This window comes from Phalaenopsis equestris, unplaced genomic scaffold (genome assembly GCF_001263595.1).
Source record: "Phalaenopsis equestris unplaced genomic scaffold, ASM126359v1 Scaffold000951, whole genome shotgun sequence".
NCBI lineage: Eukaryota > Viridiplantae > Streptophyta > Magnoliopsida > Asparagales > Orchidaceae > Phalaenopsis > Phalaenopsis equestris.
Window position 1 is genome coordinate 84,898 of NW_018165390.1, and position 19,016 is coordinate 103,913.

Consider the following 19,016-nt stretch of genomic DNA (forward strand, 5'->3'; position numbering starts at 1 on the left):
AGCAACAAAACATACATAAGTAGTCCAACATGATAAAGATCTAAAAATCATAACTACTACTACTATAGAAAAGAAAATAAAGTCTAATCCTCTCCTCCTCCTCATCATCATCAGAATCAAAGGAGATATCTTCATCCATAGACTTGCGACTCTCAAAAGGTGTAAATCGAGGGCATGTAGGAAATTTAATATACTGATCTCCCTTCCAACGCACATCCTCTTTAGAGTCATTCTAAAGGATAAAAATCTATGCAAGATAAAAATCAAATAAAAAAATAACTAAAAAGTATTATGATAGCCTATTCCCCGCCAAATTCTAAATATATAAAAGGATATAGAATACAAAAACAATGGATGTTGAATACAAAACATCAGCTTTAATATCACTTAGTCACATCCCGAGTTCTTAAGGTGGTACACTGCAACAACACAGGATATGATGAAATGAAATGAAATAAACATGTTTTGTATTCCCAAAAGAAAAAATTATATGCATGTAATAACGGAAAAAATAATGAAAAGTAAAATATATTACATAAAGAATAATCTAACTGATATACTGAACTGAAAAAATAAGAACTAAGTAAAACTAAAATTATAATAGGGAAAAAAACCAACCAACACCCAAAAGAGGGAATATAATAAGTAAATAAATATTGAAAAGCCAAAAAGTAAATCTAAAGCTAGAAAGTCTACGGCGATGGTGGCGATACTCCAAATGGTTAAGTGCAACTTATTATTAAAAAAATCAATGAATGAGTTTGACCTAAAGATGAACACCAACCCAAATATACCCAATGATTTCCTGTAGAGTCATCAATCTATGGGCTCGTCGGCATGACTAGCCAATATCCAAAAAGGCTCCATCAACTTACAAGACATTATATACATGCATACAAAATTGGAAATTTTTTTCACAAGTAAATATATAAGCAATATGCTACTCTACATAGGTTGATACCATGACATAAATTTAAATGCAATTCATGAAGTGCGAGAAAAGAAAATAGTATAATTACATTATTTAGTTAATTATGCAGGAAGTTGTGTAGCGATAAAATAAGATAGCTAATTACTTTATTTTGAGCAATCAATGAATTCTATAACAAGTTAATAATAATAATAATAATAATAATAATAATAATAATAATAATAATAATAATAATAAATGAAGTAGGATGAGCATGACTGACAATCCAATAAAATAACTATAAATATACAATATCACTTAACAAAGAAAATGTTCAAACTAAACTAAAAACACTTTATATATATATAATAATAATAATAATAATAATAATAATAATAATAATAATAATAATAATAATAATAATAATAATAATAATAATAATAATAATAATAATAATAATAATAATAATAATAATAATAATAATAATAATAATAGTAAAAAAAAAAGGAAAACAATGAAAGAAGGGAAGTAGCAAATGAAGAGAGAGGCTCTGTTGTCAGTAGTGGTTAGGAAAGGAGAGGCAATGGTTAGAGTTTGGGACGAGGAGGGAGCTTACTCAATGGGATTTTGTTGTTGTAGGAGGGGAAAAGAGGTATCATCCTCCTTAAATCGGGAAGGATAAATATTTTTTGAATGAGCGCAGGAAAAATCTAATCACAAAGTCGCTTTGCATAAAGGAGAAAGCAAAATCGTGTGGTTCGAGAAGGAAACAAAGTAAAAAAGTAACAACTTGGTGTGATCTACACGAGCAAGAGAGGAAGGCAGTGCGGTACCGAGCGTAAATGAATGAAATAAATGGTTCTTACATTAAAATTGTGCTTGATGAGATTTTGTATTTCTTATTATGATTTTGTCCCATGAGAATTTATTATTTGGTAATATAAAATATTAAAACTGTGAATTTGGTTGATCAAATTTGATAAGAATTTCGGTTCATACAAAATATAGATGGATCCAAACTAAATTACAAGTTTTTTAATATTAAATGCATTAGGCTATGCCCAAGCCGCTACAAAAATGTCCTTTTTTTTTTATTCGGCTTCCGAAATATTGAAACGCGGAGATCTGCGCATCGGCCTCGCGACACATCAAGTTAGAGAGAAAAGGATCAAGCTGAAGCATTGAGAGGCTTCCGTGAAGGAGAAGAGATTGGAAATATTTAGGTACTGTTCATTTAAACCAACGGTCTTGTTAATGAAGCCCGTTCGTTTATGGGTTTTTTCCTCTTTCTTTTTCTGTTCTTTTCAACTTTGTCTTTTATATCGTGCTTCAATATGGCTTTTGTATGCATTCATCCATCGCTATCATCTGATATGTTCCGTTTTAGTTGTTCAATTTATATTGGAAAATTCAGAACTTTTTATTTCATTCAGTGCATTTAGTTTAGATTTTCGTTGATGCCTGCAAAAGGTATCCCGTGTTTAGATGAAATGGAAGTAGGGTTGACAATCATAGTTTTATCGATTAGAGATTCATAATCTGCTCATTGATTTATGGGATTTCATTTTAATTCTGCCATTTTTCTTCAGTTCAAACAAAGCTGCGAAGTTTTGATTTGAAGATTATTCCTGTTAAGCTTTTCTGATTCGTACGTACGATTTTCGATCCCCTCACTAAAAAGGCGTTATTGAAGGACCAGCGTATTGTTAGAATTTGTTTTTTGTTTTTGTTGTTTTTTTTTTCTGTTTTTGCTATAGTTGGACCAGAAATGATGGGGTAAAAAAAATATAGGGGTATCAATTCGGGTCATCCTTGGTTTTTTTTTATTTTTTTAATTTTTTTTTATTGAAATATACATAAAGAAGATTAGTGCCAAGGGTTTAAGCTTTTTAGTTGCTTTGTTTGTCTCTGCTTAATTTTTAGAAGGTCATTATGTGATGGAATTTTTACTCAACAACAACAAGACCTTTATCCCACTAAGTGGGGTTGGCTATATGAATCCTTTTTCTCTTTTGTGTCCCTCTGCATTTCTTAACATAAGTCGAATATAGATTATCTGCTCTTCTAATTGGATCATCAAATGGTCGACGTTTAATGTGATTAAATCATCTTAGATGACTCTCTCTAATTTTGTCCGTCACTGGAACTACACGAACCCTATCACGGATATATTCATTTCGCATTTTGTCTCTAAGTGTAAAGCCACACGTAAAGCCACACAAAGCCACACATCCACCTAATTATTCTCATCTCAACAACACTTAACTTAGTTTTATGCTTCTGTTTTAAAGGCCAACATTCAATACTATAGAGCATTGCAAGCCTCTCTACCATCTTATAAAATTTTCCTTTCAGTCTAAGCGGTACTTTTCTATCACACAATAGGCCTGAAGCATTACTTCACTTTAACCAACCAACTTGAATTCTACTAATAGCATTCTCATCAATATCACCACCAGTTTGAGCAATCGACTCGATATATCTAAAGCATTCACACATTTTAGTAATTTGATTACTCATAGTTACATGTCACTAGAACTATAACTACTAAAATTACATTCCGTGTATTCAATTTTGATTCTACTCAAACGAAAGCCTTTAGACTCCAAGGTTGACCTCCATAATTCAAGTTTTTTCTGAGTTTTTCCTCTTGTCTTATCTACGAGAAGGAAATCATCAGCAAAAAAACATACACTAAAGTACATCCTCCTGTAAGTGTCAAGTAAAACCATCTATAACTAAAGCAAAAAGATATGGGCTTACAACCTAACCCTGATGTAAACCAACAGAAATAGAAAAATATTTCGCCAATCCTCCTTTTGTTCTAACACAGGTAACAACTATAGTATACATATTTTTAATGAATTGAATATAAGTCATATCAACATCTTTCTTCTCAAGAACTCTCTAAAGGATATCTATTGGAACTTTATCTTAAGCTTTTTTTAAATCAATAATAATCATATGTAGATCCTCATTATCTCTGAACTTCTAAATCAATAAATGTATAGCTTCCATAGTAGACCTGCCCAACATAAATCCAAATTGATTATGAGAAATACTTATAATAAGTCTTAACCTATGTTCAAGTACCCTCTCCCATAATTTTAAAGTATGACATATCGGCTTAATTCCTCCATAATGTGAACACTCTTGTGCATCCCCTTTCTACTCTTGCTCCACTCCTCAGGCATCTTTTTAGTTTTTAAAATAATATTAAAGATAGTAAGCTAAGAAAATCCAACATCTCCTAAATTTTTTTACATTTTAATTGGGATATCATCAGGTCCTACAGGCTTTCAACCCTTGATTTTTTCTTAAACCTTATCAACTTCTTCTTTTACTAATGCGACGGTAAAAATGAAACAACTTATTATTATTAATGATATTAAGATCACTAAGATCGATCTTATTTTCAGAAACTTCATTAAAAATTGATCAAAATAACTCGCACACCTATTTTGAATATTTTTTTCTAACAAAATACTTTTTGATTTTTATCTTTAATATACTCTACTTGAGTTAAATGTTTACTTTTTTTTTTATTTGTTCGACTAGATTAAACATATATTTTTACCATTTCTAATATCGAATCTATTAGAAAGATAACTAAAAGCTGAAATTTTACTACAAATTGTTCTCTTAGACTTTCTGCGAGCCGTTTGATATTTTTTTCAGTTCTCTAAGCTTTTACATTTAAACCAATTTTTATAACATAATTTCTTATATTTTTTTTCTTGCACATTATTATTCCACCGCCAACAATTTTATTTATAAATTTTTTTTTTCTTTTAATTTTTCAAGTATAACTTTTGTCACTTGTTTAATAGTGTTTGTTACTTTATTCCATATAAAATTTTCTTCTTCATGAACATCTCAAATTTTAAATTTTTGAATTTTACTCATAAAAATAATTGTATTTGTCTTTTAGGTACCTCATTTAACTCTACGATGATGATTCCTATTATTCTTTATTTTACAATTCTTCATCTTAAAATCTAGATCTAATAATCGATGTTGAGTACTTAAATCCTCACTTGGAATGACCTTACAATCTTTACAATCTCGACGATTTCTTCTTCTCATAAGAAAATAATCATTTTGTGTTTTATTAGATCCATTCTTTATGTAATATTATGCTCATCTCTTTTCTTGAAAAAATATTAGCATTAACAAAGTCATACGCTAAAATAAAATCTAATATGACTCTACCTTCTTCATTAATCACTCCAAAATCATAGTTATCATGAATATTTCTAAAATCTTTTACTACTCTACTGACATGTCCATTTAAATATCATTCAATAAAATTTTTTTCTTCAAGCGGTATCATTTGTATTAAGTCTTTTAAGTCATTCTAGAATTTTTCTTTAGAATCTATATCTATACCTACATGAGGAGCATAAGCACCTATAATATTAAAAATCTTAGTATCAACAATAATCTTAAGGGTTATATATCTGTCTCCAACTCTATTAATTTTTATAACATTATCTTTCGAACTCTTATCTATAATTACACCTACACCATTTCTAGTGCGACTTTTACTTGAATATTAAAGTTTAAAACCTAACTTATCAATCTCTTTAGCCTTTTCTCCAACCCATTTATTCTCTTGAATACATAAAATATTTATCTTTAAATGAATTATATAATCAACTAATTACATTAATTTACTAATGAGAGTACCGATATTCCAAGATCTTATCCTAATTTTAATTTCATGGACTAAATTCTTTACTCGCATTCATCCGTAATGTGAGAACTTTTGTTTATTTGATACTACACCCGTGCGCCGCTGTAGCGGCCCTTACACACTTTTCACCGTATTAGACCATACAACATGTCACTTCTAAGGGAAGCCTATTGTCATGATTTTTGACAAATTTTACGCTGTCTGTCGACTAACTATCGCAACTCTCCACTTTTCACATCCAAGGCTTGGGACCGGCAATGATAGTGTTGTGATGAAATTTTTACTCATGGATGAAAATTTTTTGGATGTCTTGGATTAAGATTTGTTAGTATGGGTCTTAATGTTGTTGAATTTTTTGTTAGATGAGTGCAACATAAGTTTTGATTGATTATTCTGTTGCACTTATCTAGTGAAATTTTGATTAAGATATCCCGATCCAAATTTTAATTCATATACACAGACTATTTTCTCTTGTAGCATTGCAAAAATAATGCTTATTTAGTAGTTTGATTCTCTTTTGTTGTTTTGTTTTTTTTCTTCTTTTAGTAAAAAAACTTTGTTTCAAAGGCTGATCTTCTTTATTTTAGTAACCTTTTGGATCATCACTTAATTTTTTTCATTCATTCTTCTCAAATTCTTTTGCGGGTTTGATTAAAATTTTCACTTATGTCTTGCCTGTCTATTAAACCTCTCAGCAATAATCTTTTTTTTTTCTCTCCTTTTGAGAGCCTGCTACTTGTGGAACAATACTGTAGACAAACTGTTTGAAATTGGTTTTGAGGAATATATTGAATCTCCTGATGTAAAATTTCATTTTGGAATTGATTTATTATCAAAGGTGAAGGCACTAGTGCTTTGAGGATTTGGAAATGTACTTTTCAAAAATCTACGTAAGGCATTTTAGCACTTTAAGATTGTCTTAGTATTATCGCGATCAATTTTTTATTATGGTTACCTTCTTGTAGCATCCCCTTTTTTTTGCATTGCCTTGCGATTCCATCTCACTGTGTTTTTATCCTCCTCCAATGTTTATTTATGATCGTGAACCAACTTCTATATTGAATCTGTTGCATGATTAAAGCAATAGCACGTTAACACCTCTGAGTGGCTGTCAGTTTAATCACAATAAAAATCGTACAGTTTGTCTTTCACTTTTGATTAGGACTTGATCATTGTTTTCTTAACTGATTTCCTTTATGTAGTTGATGTTATTCTGCAGCGCTCTAACAACCTTAATTAGATCTATTCCTCTCTTTATAACCTAACAATCCAGGTCAAGGTGCTATGTGATTCGTCATCTAATTTTTTAACACGTGAAAGCTTGAGAAATGCACTTGTGGGCTTACACATGTAATATGTTTTGAGATCTCACTTCTTCTTCTTCTTCTTCTTCATCACATCATCAAACTTATCTGAACTATTTTGTTAGCCTTATGAATCTTCCATGCATTCATTTCTGCTGAGTGTAATATGGATGATAATTTTATTGTTCATAAAATTTCTTATGCAAATTCTTTTCCTATTTTATTTATTCATCTTTCCCTTCCATCCACTTAGAGACTAAATGCGAAATGAATATATCCGCGATAGGGTTGGCGTAGCTCCTGTGACGGACAAAATTAGAGAAAGTCGTCTTAGATGGTTTGGTCACATTAAACGTCGACCATCTGATGATCCGATTAGGAGAGTAGATGTTTTAGATTCAACTTGTGTTAAGAAAGGCAGAGGTAGACCTAGGAAGACTTGGGCTTATTGTATAAAATGATCTTAATTTACTAGAACTAAATGAAAATATGACACTAAATAGGATGCAATGGAGAAAAAGGATTCATGTAGCCGACCCCACGTAGTGGGATTAAGGCTTTGTTGTTTTTGTTGTCTTTCCCTTCCATGTAGTTTCACATTAATTTTATCCATCCATTTCTTCAATAAAGTTTTTTCCTGCTTTTATATTGGCCAACTCATACAATTTTGAATTTGACAATTTTAGCTTCATTTGATGTACTCCCACATCTCTTTAATATGATCATTTGTAATTATATTACTCTAGTTTTTTGCCCCACATCATCTTAATATTCTCGTTTCTGTTGATTTTTTCTTGGCCATCATTAACTTGTTTGTTTCTTAATTTTGACATATAGCTTTGACAAGATAAAGAGATGGTAGTTAGCAATTATTTTGTACTTCTTTTATCTCGATTAGTTTCTAGCTATCAGAGGTGGAGTGAGAATTCCGAGATAAGGTGTTTTGTCATAAAAAAGTGAACTCAGCTATGTCAAATGCCCAAATATTTTAGGTATTAACATAGCCACCGTGGGCTTCGAAGAGCCTTATGACAAAGACCAACAAATCCTTGCATGGGTTGTGAGAATCAATGGAAGGCATATTAACTGTCCCAGAGATTTCTCCTATATAGTGGAGAATGACAAACAAGGATTGTTTAATAATAAGTGATTGGATTCTCCCTTGTTTGCCAAATTTAATAATTAATCAGATCTTAAATACAATATTTCAGAATACTCTTGATTAAAAAGGTCAATTTAACTTTTTGATGTGGTCAAACAGCTAGTTGTAGGCTGTCTCACGCCTAAAGGGCAAGTCATGCACAAAAGCTGATGCAGGATATAAAACCATACTGCTGATAAGGTGGCATGGAGATATGTGTTTTTCCAGAAGGAGTTTGAATGCCAGTGGATCGATTGTAAAAACATAATAAGGATGCTCAAGAGTATACTAAGGCTTTATTGTTGAAACGATGCATGCCCGTAAAGGAATGAAGATAAATGGAATTGCAAAATATCAAAGGTTGCTGAAAATGAGGGTCTTATTGTTCAATTTATAGTTCACAAATGGACCTTTTAAAGAGGCGGAAAAAGTTCTACAATAGTTATATAGGAAAAACTAATAGAATTGATCTAGTGAGATAGGACTTGTATTTTCTAGACAACTAGATAGCTAGGCATATGGTACTCTAGGGTGATTAATGCCTTGGCTTGAAGGTGTGAGGCACCACAATATACAATGAGTACCCTCCCAAGTTTGATCACATGTAACGTAACCTAACGATGGGCGCGCACGCGCACAAACACACTGAGACACACACACACACAACCCTAAACCACATGCTAAGTGTGGTTTAGGTTGGAACCCAACAGCTTGGAGCAATGCTAGGTAGTAAGTGACCGATTGTGTGGGCATAGATGAGGCCTTGATTCTAGAGCTTTGAAGTCATCATTTGTAGGTTCTCTAGTTTAGTTAACATCTAGGCAACGTTAGTTATGTGCACTCACAAGTAATTTAAGCTACATTTACTCGTGGAGGCTTTGATGAGTACTTTGATTCGATCTACAATGCTGAAATTTGTAAATATAATGATAGCAATGTCAAAGATAATATAGGGCTGCCTGTTGGCCAAAAAATGCTCTCTCTAATCTCCTAGAATTAGATGTGAATGAGGGAAAACATGCTGAATGCCTAGGTGATGGCCAAAAAGTTACCACGTAATAAGTCGGTCAAAAAATGACTTGTGTTTGGCTCGTTCGAAATTACTTATGTTTGAAATCAACTCTTGTTCAAAATCGGTTCGTGAACTGTGTGTTCGTGTTCGGCTCGAAATTGGCTCGTTAAAACTAAATTGAAAAAAAATAGATGTGAAGTGTTGGATTCGAACCTAGACCAAATGTATGTAAAAGAAGACACTTACCACATTACTACACGAGGTGTTATGATTTAAACTTAGATATAAATATATATAATATATTATTATAGAAATGGTATATGTAATATATTATTATATAAATAATTATATGAATTTTTTATTTCAAGCTAAAACGAACCGAACACGAGCGAAGAAAGAGCTATTCATGTTCGACTCGTTTATAATTCGAGATTTAAAACTTTTTGTATTCGGCTCATTTACTTAACAAACGAGCCGAACACGAGCTACTTAACGAGCCAAACACAAGTTGTTCGCGAACAACGAGCTTTTTTGACAACCATAGTCCCCATGAGCATACAAATTGGTGAAGTTCAAGAAAGACGAGAAAAATTCTTCCAAAAATTCTTCCAAAATTAATTAAGCAAATTGGGCACAAGTGTTGTAGTGCTGCAATGACATGGTGCAGGTATGTCGCGATGCCAGTACGACTGCGCTAGGGCTATAATGATAAGGCGCGGGCGCGCCACATTGTTGGTTTGGGAGCCCTGTGATGTAAACCTTGGCACGGGTGCATCACGATGCAAGCACGAGCACGCTGCTTTGTGAGACTGGCGTTTAACCCGGAGCGGGTGTACCGGCTTTTGGGCACCGGTCTGCTGGCTCGACGAGGGCGGGCGGTAATGTCAGCATGGGTGCGCTGGGTCAAAAACTCTCTTTATTCACTTTATTTCTTATTTTTCATTCCATAACAACATCCAACTTGTTACATGCACAAATCAGACAAAAATACTTTTCTCACAAATAATATCATTATAAAATTTGCAAAAACAAGTATAAACATATCATAAATTCATCTCATATTTTATTTACATCACTAGGGCCTTCTAAAACAATGTAGTAGGATCCCCTCTTGGAGTACTTCATGAAAGCACAAGATAGGTTGTGAAAGACACTTAAGAGTAATGATGAGAAAGTTTTTATGTGATATTAAATATTTGAATGCTATGTGTGTGAATATGAAATTATAGGTGTGATATTGTAAATACATAAAATTGTGTGCTCTCAATGTAAATGCCCCAATCAATATATATATATATATATATATATATATATATATATCTGTGTGTGTGAGCGTTGATGCTTTTATTCCTATATACTTATCAAGCACTGCTAATGACCCTTTGATGTGGTGAGCATAGCTGGGAGAATTGGCTTAGAAGAAGCTTGAGTCACAAAGTGGAACTTTGGCTTAAAAAGAGATTAGGATGTTGATCTTGAAAATCAAAGCTTGACCAGTAGTCTAAATCTTATGATGGTGCCTTTGTTCTTTTTATTGGGCATGGAGGACGACAAAGTTTCTAATAGGACTTGATCCATTCACTAGGGGTAATTGCTCTTTTTTGTTGAAAATAATTAGTCTCAAGGGATTGCAAAGGACTCCATGCCAATCTTAATTTATTTTGATTTCTTGCACCTATCATGCGGCATTGTGGGCTCATATTCCAGTAAGAGTTAACTAAACTCTAGGGAATTCAATGTGAGTTCCCTTGGGAAGAACCACTAGAAACAATGGAGAATGCTTACCAAGAAGAATCACTGGCAATGAGGCAACCATCAGATAAACATTATCAATAACTTAATTGTTTATTTGGTAAATTATTTTTTTGTGATTTATTCTCTATCATTGCATCAATTTTCCTATATACTATGCACTTTAAAAGTTATGCTTGTTATTAAAATTTTAGTCAGTGAAAAATAAAAAAAAATGATTAGATGATTAGATTTATTATTTTATTAACATTTAAATATTACCAGGTAGCTTAAATAATACTTAATTATTTATACCAATGTATTAAAATTTGTTATGTTCATTACTTAATTTATATGTTTAGATCCTTAGAATTAAATATATAAGATTTAAACATAATTAGAACCCAAACATGATTTGAGAACTAATAAGCGAACTTGAACAAAATTTTAAAACTTGGGCCACATTTAAGTTCAGTTCAAACTTGATAAGAGAATAAATGCCAAGCTTGAATAAGAGAGTTGTAAGCTTAACTTTGTTTATTTATAGCTTTATCCACAGATATGCATTCAACGATGACTTTCTCATATGTTTGTTCTCCAACATTCTATTTTTTATCCTTTGGTTGGGCACCATGGGGGAACTTGTCCCCATCTTTATTCTATGTTTTTCAAAACATTAGAAGAGTCACATCACTAGCATCCCTCAGAGATGAAGATTAACTCAAAGATTAAAGCCTTATATTGGGTATCTCAAAATCAAAAGTGCAGAAGAAATTATTGTTATATGACTGAAGGGAAGGCTTTGGAGTGCTGAATCCTTCATTCCATTCTACCTCTGGAGGGGTATCAGTCTTACCCTCTGTTGTTGGAACTCCTTTCTGAAGGTCGTCAATGATTTTCACAAAAGTGTTTGCCCCATTAGCTTTTGACCATTTCAGCACTAGAGTTACCCAGTTAAGGACTAGGCCTTTCTTCCACTTTCTTAATTTGCAATTTCTTTAACGAAGGCATTTTTTTTGACAGATTTTTTCATAAATAAGTACGATTTTCAATTGGCAGCCTCTATAAACCTTTTTTGAAGCTCATCAGCAGTATTTAAGCTTGGAATTAGATTTGCAAGAATATGAGTTTTGACATAGTCGCAGAGCAAGAATAAGATGACTAAAGCCCAATCAACAAAATTCTACAAAATACCTTGAACCTCAAAGTTACATGAACTGGAGAAACTTTCAATTTGTCAAAATTCTATACAATCTATTGAGCCAATGCTCCAAAATCAATCCTTTCAAATGGCATGAGTCGCCTGAACCAAATTGGGTTCGTTCGAATAATTATTCTCATTTTCTTTTGGTTTCTTGAAAGAGACAAAATAAATGGGGTAGTTATGAACGGACATGTTAGCCTCGGTCATTTTATTCAAGTTAATTTGAGAACTATAATCATGTTCAAAAGGTTTCTAGTTAAGAACTTGCATGAACTATTTACAACTTGGAAGTTGCCAAATTTGAAATCATTCAAAGCCTTTAGTTGCCCAAGAGTTTGGTTAATGTTACTTTTTTCTACTCAGCTACTAAACTCGCCCAAGGGACTCATAAAAGCGTCTTTCAATTAAGGCTATTTTTTCAAAGGAGCAAGTCAATTCATGAAAAGTGCTCCCCAGTTGATTAGGCCTTCTTGTCATAAGAACTAGCCTTAGGTACTTCTCTCAAGTTAAAAATTTGCCTTCCTAAACACTAGTCAACTACAAGCTTAGCTCTTCCTTTGTATACATAGCTACACCGAAGTTCATTTATTTATGTAATTATACTATGTAGACAATTCTATAACATTTACCTTTATCCTTATTTATTAGTCACTGGTTCACTGCGGCTGATTAAAATCTAAAACACCAAATCTTTCTTAATTTTTTTTTAAAATCTCTTTCTAAATTTCTACTCTATAGCTTGATTGACACACCCTTTTCTGATTAAAGGGATTTTACCTGGTGCTTATAGAACAATTCTTTAGGCGATTCATTGAGGTCAAGCATGCTTTTTTTTTGTCACTCGATATGCTTATTTAATTTCTTTAGAAATATCTTGATATGTTTCGATATATAAAATTAAATCCAACATTAGTTTTATAAAATCATCCTCGACTTCTCTCACCATCACTCTATGAAAATATAGCTCTAGCCCAGCCTCCCAACTTTAATTTAGGTAGTCATGTCTGTATATATCTTTTGTATGATGAGTAAGTACTAGAAAACTATATGAATTGCTTATGCATGATGACTCATTTCTACTGGCCATGCTGTTGTCTAAACCAGCATTTGATGAAATAATTATTTTGGATAATCATACTGTATTATGCTGTTTCATAGCCATCATACTGTTTATTAGTCTTCTGCTACATACACGTTATCTAATAAGCTCTTCTATGCACATGTCTATTCACGCAGAACATTATCAGGCAGATTTGATACTATACTTTTATGGCTGATGATTCGGCAATGAAAAAGCAAGCCTTGCTCTCAGGCTTCACAGATCAAAGCACAGGAACCAGCAAGAAAAGAAGAATTCGCCGTTGTAAAACTATGCCTGCTTCGGACGCCAATTTCTTGGATTTTGAAAAAGTTAATGGCTTATTCCCAGTTTCTAACTTCATCATGAAAAATTTTCGCCCGAGCTTTAGGAAAGCTTTTGTTTTTTTGATAATCTATTTGTTTGTTGGCTGTACTTGTTTCTACCTCGTGAGGGATCAAATCATTGGCAAGAAAACAAATGGAATTCTGGATGCTTTATATTTCTGCATTGTGACAATGACCACTGTTGGTTATGGAGATCTTGTGCCACATAGTGTTGCAGCAAAGCTTCTTGCTTGTGCATTTGTCTTTAGTGGAATGGCCTTTGTAGCTCTCTTCCTTGGCAAGGCTGCTGATTACCTTGTTGAGAAGCAGGAAGTGTTACTAGTCAAAGCAGTACACTTAAAACGAAAGGTTGGCATGCAGCAAATGTTGAAAGAGATCGACACAAGAAAAGCTGAGTACAAATTCTTGACCATTGCTGTGGTTCTTCTGGTGCTAATTTCTTTGGGAGTTATAATTCTAGTGAAGGTTGAGAAGTTAGACATTATTGATGCATTTTACTGTGTTTGTGCCACCATCACAACTCTCGGTTATGGTGATAAGAGCTTTTCGACTGCTCTTGGTCGAGTTTTTTCTGTTTTCTGGATTCTGACGAGTACCATTTGCTTAGCTCAGTTCTTTCTCTATATTGCGGAAATACAAATGGAACACAGGCGGCAATCCCTGGTCAAGTGGGTGCTTACACGAAGGATGACGATAGTTGACCTTGAAGCTGCTGATTTAGATGATGATGGTGTTGTGAGGTAAAACTTATAAACCAAAAAGTATTCCTAATTTAGTTACATAGAAGTTATTACTTGTGGCTGAGTGATGCATTGATTCCTGACTATGCATTTGTGCATGTCTATTTATTTGCATTTATGTGTTTCTCTTGTGCATATTTCAATTTATATGAATATATATACATATAGGTGGTGATGTGTATTTTATAATTTATATATCAGCTTTTGTTCGGCTTGATAAAGTAAAGTGACAAACACAAACAATTTGGTAGTTTGTTTAATGAACTGAGCTGAACAATGCTTGTGCTCACTAATGTTCTGCTTCTTTCCATTCATAATCGATGCAAATGTTTCTTTGCAGTGCTGCTGAGTTTGTGATATATAAGCTAAAGGAGATGGGGAAGATTGACCAAGAGGATGTTGCTTTAGTGTTGGAGGAGTTTGAGAACCTTGACATTGATCAAACAGGCACGATATCGAATTCAGATTTGCTTCTTGCTCAATCAATCGAATAGGTGACGCGAGGTTGCTTGAAATGTTTATCTTTTTTACACAGCATTACAGAATATGCACAACTTCCATTTTTCATTTGTAAATCCTTTTTCCTGCTATTGGTTTTTTTGTTACTTTTGTTTTGTTGATGGCCTTCATTGTATGTAATAAACTGAAGGGCGGCATAGTATTGTTAAATAATGGTGTGCTATATTGTTCGGCATCTTAATGGATGTCTTATCTTAGCTAGTTGACAAAGTCCTGACATTTACTTTATCTTTCTATTACTTAGCTATTTGTTTTTACATATTAGCAAGCAATCCCATGCAATAGAAAAGTTGTTAGAAGATTGTGAAGGTTTTATGTATATTTTTGAGAATCACATGACTGTACTCAATCAAATGAAGTTGTTAGAAGATTGTGAAGGTTTTATGTATATTTTTTAGTACACATGACTGCACTCAATCAAATGAAGAAAATTTAATTTTGTGCCGTAGTGCTCAAAATTGGAGAAATACATCCAATTTTTCATCCGAAAGTTTTGTATGGCTAACCAAAATATCCCCAATATTTGAAGGAAAATTCAAACATTATACAAGTGAATTTTCAGCTAAAAAGTTACTCAACTTTTTCTTTTCTTATCGTCCTTGTCTCCAATAATGTGTTTGCAAGTTATGATTTTTTGGCACAAAAATATTTGTTTTCATCTTTATCTCTAGCTAGCTATTCAAGATTTTTGGTGTTGCTTGTTTAGTTATTTAAGATTCGAGTATGGATATTCAATTATGGTCAGACTCTAATAAATTTTTTTCAGGGATACATCATACAAACCAATAGGCTTTATGGGCTATGGAGGCTCATATCGAAAGATAATATTATTTTCAAGTTGAACCCACCTGCCAAAGTGGTCGACCTGAAACCATCAGCATAAGTGGTTGAGCCGAGCCCATCTGCTTAAGTAATTGAGCTGAACCAACCTGCCGAAGTGGTCGATTGCCCCTACATGCCAAAATGGTTGAGTTGAGCCCATCCACTGAAGTGATCTAGTTGAGCCCACCTGCCGAAGTTGTTGAGCTGAGCCCACCTGCCGAAGTTGTCGAGCTGAGCATAACAGGAAAGACCAACATTACATACAAAGACATGTCAATTCTTATTTTTGATGTTGTCCGACATCCGCATCACAATAATTTCACTACGACAGCGAACAGACGTAAGACCTTATGAAATATAATTATATATATTTTTTTATCATATTTAAAAGGAGCTCAGAGAAGCTCTCGAGAGATAAGACTTTCAGGACCTTGAAAAGCGTTTTGCTCTCTCTCTCTCTCTCGCATTATGATGGAAGTAGAGATCCTTGCTTTGAACCATTTCTGGCTGCCCGAGGATCTTAGGAAAATATAGAGTGAGAATCACGAGTCATAGAAAGACATTCATCACCTTCTCCTATATCTTCATCCTAAAGACATAATCTTTTTAACAGGTTGTATGAACTCACGAATAATACATGATCATACGTCATAAAAAGATTCAACATCTTAAAAAATGCAGCAAGAGTGGAGTTCATACCTAAATTTTGCAAGAGGTTCTTTCCGTCGTATGAAAGAAATGAGAAGCGATGAATTGCACCAAAGAGTTTGTGGCAAAAAATCAATGGCTAAGGGACTGCCCTAAAAACTATAAAATATTCAAGGCAAAAAAGCCTTCAAATCCCATTATAGGTCTCAGCTCATAATGCATATCAGATCATCTCATTCGTTGGTGCGTAGACGAGAAACACCAAGACAAGAACCACGAAGACAAGATCAACCAACGGTAGGACCTTGACGGGCCCTTTAGCCATGGCTAGAAAAAGAAGAAATAGATAAAACCTACATCTTGAAACAATAACCTTTTGAATCCTCAAATGAAGGAGCTTAAAGGAGAAGAACAATGAGACAAAGACCATTGGAGAATGCCTGCTTAAGGAGATTGCGGAAGCTGAGGTACCGAGGAATTTTAAGATTCTTTCTTGGGAATCTTATAAATAGAAGTCAGATACTGCTGATAATGTATCTTCGTTTAAGTCAGATATATGTTTGTTAAGGGTAAATGAAGCCCTAAGATGTCATTTATTCTTTATGATGGTGAAAGAATCAGCATTACTTTAGTTCAATAACTTACCTACATGTGTCATCAACTCCTTCAGATGGTTCAAAAACAAGTTTATAGCCCAGTTTGTTAGTGCACAAAATATGCCAAAAACTTTCAAGCTCACTTAAAGATCTGTCTAGACCTCATGGAAAGTCTCAGAAGCTTCATCATTTTCTTCTATTGGGAGATGTTGGACATTCAAGACCTTGAACCTTTTGTTGCTCACGGAACCTTAGCTTAAGACTTATGTGAAGGTTCGTTCAGGTACGCACTTTGCTTACAAAAGTTGAGAACTTTTGTCGAGCTTCTAAAGCTCCCAAATCACCACATTTTCTCTGAGGAGTACAATTGCTAGCTTGGCTCCTCTAAGCCGCAGGAGCACAAAAGAAAGTTTCAAATCCTGTCCCCGTAGAGAGCATGACAACCCAAGGCATTGCTCTGCCAAGAATTTATGGAACACTCATGAAAAATGCTTTCAAAGGTGAAGGTGGAAAATATCGACAAAAGATTGGTCAGAAGGAGGCCTTAAAGGAGAAGGAACCATCTCAATTTTCTTATATTAAGGTCATACCCTTGAGGATTAACATACGTTAATTTTACGTAATTTTACAGACATTTTACCTTGCATTTTACCTGATATTTTTATTGATTTGTCACATATTTATACTTGAAAAAGGCTTTTGTTGATGTTGTGCAGCTTATAGTTGTTGAATACGAGCATTTTAGAATGAGAAAAACCAACGTAAAAGTGGCCTAAAGTGGTGTGACCACACAAGAAATTTAGACATATGGAGTGAACACGCCGGGATCTGGCATATCCACCAGCTTGATTAAGAAGCCCGATGTGACGACACCACTTTTTGTCATGACCACGCCAACGGAGCAGGAAATCATTTTAGAAAGAATTTTTCTTGCCAAATTTGTGGATTATGATATAGGAATGTGGTGGGGGATTCTTGTGCATCACTTCACATCATAGAACTTTTTAAAAGACTTTCTATTTAAATGATAGACATGACATTCTGAAGAGTAATATATCTTCCCAAAGGAAGAAAATATTATCTTAAAGAAATGGGTTTGATCACCCGAATAATGAAAGCCTTCGTTAGTCTATGGAATCAGATTTTTTTCCTTCACCTTGTGGGTGAAAGATAAGTTTTATTTTAATTATATGGCAATACCCTCATAGTTATTTACATCTTTAGAAATGCGGGCCCTAAAGAAAACTCTCGGTTAATATAATGAGTCAAATCATCAGAAATCAAACTTTCATGATTGAGGTAGTAGATCCAAATTGGAAGAATTAGGCTCCAAGGGATGGGACTTACGGTTCAATGACAATGTGTCTTGAGAAAGGCCTAAATGTATGGATTCAACCCACTGATGGAGGGGGCCTATACCTCCTCCAAAAGCTCTCCAAATGTTTTCAATTATGTAATTTTTATAGCTTGTTCAATGTCCTTCCAAACTTTGTTAGAATCCTGCACTAACATATTTTCAAAATAGAAAATATACTCTGACATTACCATGCATGACCTGTGGTGTAATTATGTCGTAGTCTCGGGTTGGGTGGCGAGGTCACACTGCGATTCGACGTGGCTATGCCGATCCCTCCAAAGCACAACCTTCTTCAGCACATTGAGCGTGATCACTTCTGAGACTGTCGTGACCATGTTGCTTAAGTTTTGTGGCCTGGATTATTCATATATTGGTTTTGCTTTGATTTGCATGCTAGTCTTCTTGTAACCTGCAAAATGTAATTCCAACTTTCCAAAAAAGTAAAATCATGTATTTAAAGTGAAAATTTGTTGGAATTATAGCATAAATAGCTTAAAAATTTGACACATTTCAAACCGCACCTTCAATTGATCTTGTCTTAGTGTCGCCTTAAGTAAATATTGAGGAAGAGCCTAAGGTGGATTCTGAAGATGTTTCTGACGGAAATCTCTCCAATATTCCAGATGATCTCCTTAACGAGGATGACATTCTTGGTGAGGAGCGTCATAATTTGAAATGACCACTCACCATGCGATGGTAGCAACCACTAGAGAAGGAGCTTCCTCAGATAGAAATTCCACCCAAGATTTCGTGATCTGAATCATCATAAGTCCATTGAGATACAAGATGATGCTCCTGTTGATCAAGAGGATAGGAGTAAGGATGAGGTTATATCCCTTCTTTAGGATCAAATTTCTCTTTTGACATCCAAGATTGAGACGTTAGAGGCCAATAAAGTTGGGTCTGACATG

At 33.8% G+C, this 19,016-nt stretch overlaps 1 protein-coding gene across 2 annotated transcripts; it reads left to right on the top strand.

The window, feature by feature from the left end:
• The first annotated feature begins 1,987 nt into the window (after nucleotides 1–1,987).
• LOC110032480 (two-pore potassium channel 1) lies at nucleotides 1,988–14,956 on the top strand. 2 transcript variants are annotated; one of them, XM_020736128.1, is made up of 3 exons: nucleotides 1,988–2,133; nucleotides 13,235–14,163; nucleotides 14,504–14,956. In XM_020736128.1, exons 2-3 carry the CDS (start codon nucleotides 13,268–13,270, stop codon nucleotides 14,655–14,657), a joined length of 1,050 nt encoding a protein of 349 aa, XP_020591787.1. In that variant the 5' UTR covers nucleotides 1,988–2,133; nucleotides 13,235–13,267; the 3' UTR covers nucleotides 14,658–14,956. The 2 variants fall into 2 exon arrangements, with proteins under 2 accessions (XP_020591787.1, XP_020591788.1); XM_020736129.1 differs by lacking the exon at nucleotides 1,988–2,133 and adding an exon at nucleotides 10,761–10,915.
• Nucleotides 14,957–19,016: the final 4,060 nt, after the last annotated feature.

Bases quoted from the DNA above. Each gene is read 5' to 3' on its own strand.
- LOC110032480 (XM_020736128.1), top strand. From the start codon at position 13,268: ATGGCTGATGATTCGGCAATGAAAAAGCAAGCCTTGCTCTCAGGCTTC. The intron at 14,164-14,503 runs GTAAAACTTATA...GTTTCTTTGCAG, and splicing joins GATGATGATGGTGTTGTGAG to TGCTGCTGAGTTTGTGATAT.